This window comes from Anopheles merus, chromosome 2R, assembly GCF_017562075.2.
Source record: "Anopheles merus strain MAF chromosome 2R, AmerM5.1, whole genome shotgun sequence".
Lineage (NCBI taxonomy): Eukaryota > Metazoa > Arthropoda > Insecta > Diptera > Culicidae > Anopheles > Anopheles merus.
Window position 1 is genome coordinate 59,674,100 of NC_054082.1, and position 2,377 is coordinate 59,676,476.

The window sequence follows — 2,377 nt, forward strand, 5'->3', positions numbered from 1 at the left end:
TATTCGATGATGACGACAGGTCGAGTGTCTAAAGAGCTGGAATTATGGCATAAGCGTCTTGGTCACTTAAACGTGCGCAGTATTGAGCAATTGATTCGGAATAAAATGGTTTCTGGGCTGAAAGTGAAATGTACTGACAAAAATGTTGTGGTGTGAGAGTCTTGTTTAACCGGGAAGCAAACACGGAATCCGTTTCGATCGCGTGGGTTTCCAGACTGACGGAGATCTTGTGTGCCGTTTACATAAATCTCTGTACGGTCTTAAGCAGGCGTCTAAAGCATGGAATGATCGGTTTGACGATTTTGTTCATGGACGTTTGGGTTTTAGACGGAGTCTAAACGACCAGTGCCTTTACATAAGATCAACGAAAAACGGCATTGTTATCATCGTGTTGTACGTGGATGACCTCGTGATCGTGGGTTCAACTCTACACTCTTAAAAATTTTTGCCGAATCTCGGTTAATTTTTGCCGAGATCTGCACAACTGAGATCTCGGCAAAGATCTCGGTTAAATTTCTGTTGCCGACATCTCGGTTAATGTCATTTTGTTTTGACGTTTACGTTTAACCGAGATATTCGGTCAGAGCAAATCGAGATTTCGGCTAAATATAAAAAACATTTTATTTTTATTTTAGTGATTTTATTTGCGTATCAAATGGGTTTTTTTATGTGATGGAAAGCGTTGGGACAGGCGCCGATTCAACCGCCGGATGGGGCACAGCGTTTGGATGTGGTACCGGTACAGGAAAATGAGCCGGACAAGGAGCGGGCACTGGTACAGGCACGGTTCTGTAAAGCGGGCAGAGTGAAACAAGTCTGAGTGAACCCTTTTTAGATTTCATGTGATCGAGTGTTGATACTTACCTCTTGTAGGTGACCGGAAATGAATCCTGGAGGTCTGAACGGTCTGGCAAAGGTTGAACCAACCGGATTAGCTTCCACATCTGATCCTTAAATAGGGACTGCTCCGAGCGACGCTCTGAAGAGCACCGGTTGCGTGCGCTGATGGAGTTTCCTAGCCCCAACCCCGCTTCATACCTGTGCTCGATCGCACGCTACTGATTCTCTTTTTTTTATTTTACATCAATTTCTTCACACTCACTCCGAAAGGTTTTCGTTTCATTAGCACGAAATTAACAGAATGGCGAATGACAGATAGAATACCGAGCCTCGGCTAATCCAAGTAGTAAAGCTGAATTCTCGGTTATTTTGACGGATTATCTCGGTGACAGCAGTGTTAACGTATGTGCTCGGCATGTTGTGTTGCCGAGTTTCGGTTCAAATTTTTATTTAACTGATATTTCAGTTTTAAATGGTACTGATTTTCGGCTACTGGGTTTTTTCAACTGACATATCAGCAAGAATCGAAAGAGCCGACGGATTTCGGCAGTTTTTTTAACCGAGGTCGTGAAATATTTTTAAGTGTGTAGAGGATGTGGTTTGTGTGAAAAGATGCCTATCAAACGAGTTCGAGATGAAAGATATTGGTGAGGTGAAGTGCTTTCTTGGAATGAACATAAGCTACGATAGGGAACAAGGTGTGATGCAGATTCACCAGCGACATTATCTTCAAGATGTCTTGCGACGGTTCAAGATGGAGACATGTAAACCTTGTTCGACACCTATCGAGTATCGTCTAAAGCTGATGAAAGGCGACGGGGATAAACGTATGTCGCAACCCTATCGTGAATTAGTAGGTCGTCTGATGTATGCAGCTCAGACGACAAAACCTGATCTGGCCGCTGCAGTGAACTTCTTCAGTCAGTATCAGAGTTGTCCAACGGACGAGCATTGGACACATCTCAAGAGAATCCTTCGCTACATACAAGGATCTCTAGATGTGGGGCTCGTGTATTGCAGAGGCAGAGGAAAAGCGCTGGAGGTGTATTCGGATGCAGATTGGGCCAATGACCCCAACGATAGACGATCAGTGAGCGGGAGCGTTTTCAAAATGTTCGGATCGACCGTGGCCTGGATCACCCGGAAACAACAAACCGTGGCGCTGTCTTCGACGGAAGCTGAATTGACGGTAATTTGAAGGCTCTGAACACATAGAGTGCTGTTCGTCATGGGTGTTGGAAGGGAGAAATAGCAGGACACTTGCGCAGTCGTATTTAAGTGTGTGTTTATTGTACGAAACACATTGGCGGAATGAATCGCTTACATGTATATACAGTGTTGGTGAAATGTTTCCCTGCCCAAGTGACAATTCGCTTTGCGTTATATTTGAGGGGTTGGAAATTGCCTACTTTCAACACTCTTCCTCAATTAATAGCCCTTAAATTACCTCTCATCAATCCCAAACGAATCGCGAACATATTGTGCTTTACCGTTCCTAATGGCTTAGTTAGTATATCCGCATTCATGCTATCAGTAG

The 2,377-nt window shown here is 44.2% G+C and overlaps 1 protein-coding gene across 1 annotated transcript; it reads right to left on the minus strand.

Annotated features, from left to right (window-relative positions):
* Positions 1-628: 628 nt before the first annotated feature.
* LOC121589191 (myrosinase-binding protein 2-like) lies at positions 629-1,608 on the minus strand. The gene is made up of 2 exons (XM_041907908.1): positions 865-1,608; positions 629-789 (listed from the first exon to the last, which is right to left on the minus strand). Exons 1-2 carry the CDS (start codon positions 942-944, stop codon positions 666-668), a joined length of 204 nt encoding a protein of 67 aa, XP_041763842.1. The 5' UTR covers positions 945-1,608; the 3' UTR covers positions 629-665.
* Between the last annotated feature and the right edge of the window lie 769 nt (positions 1,609-2,377).

What these genes read in the sequence shown, in the direction of transcription:
- LOC121589191 (XM_041907908.1), bottom strand. Translation starts at nt 944, where the DNA reads ATGTGGAAGCTAATCCGGTTGGTTCAACCTTTGCCAGACCGTTCAGAC. An exon ending in TTTCCGGTCACCTACAAGAG is followed by an intron (nt 790 to 864) that starts GTAAGTATCAAC and finishes CCCGCTTTACAG; the next exon opens with AACCGTGCCTGTACCAGTGC.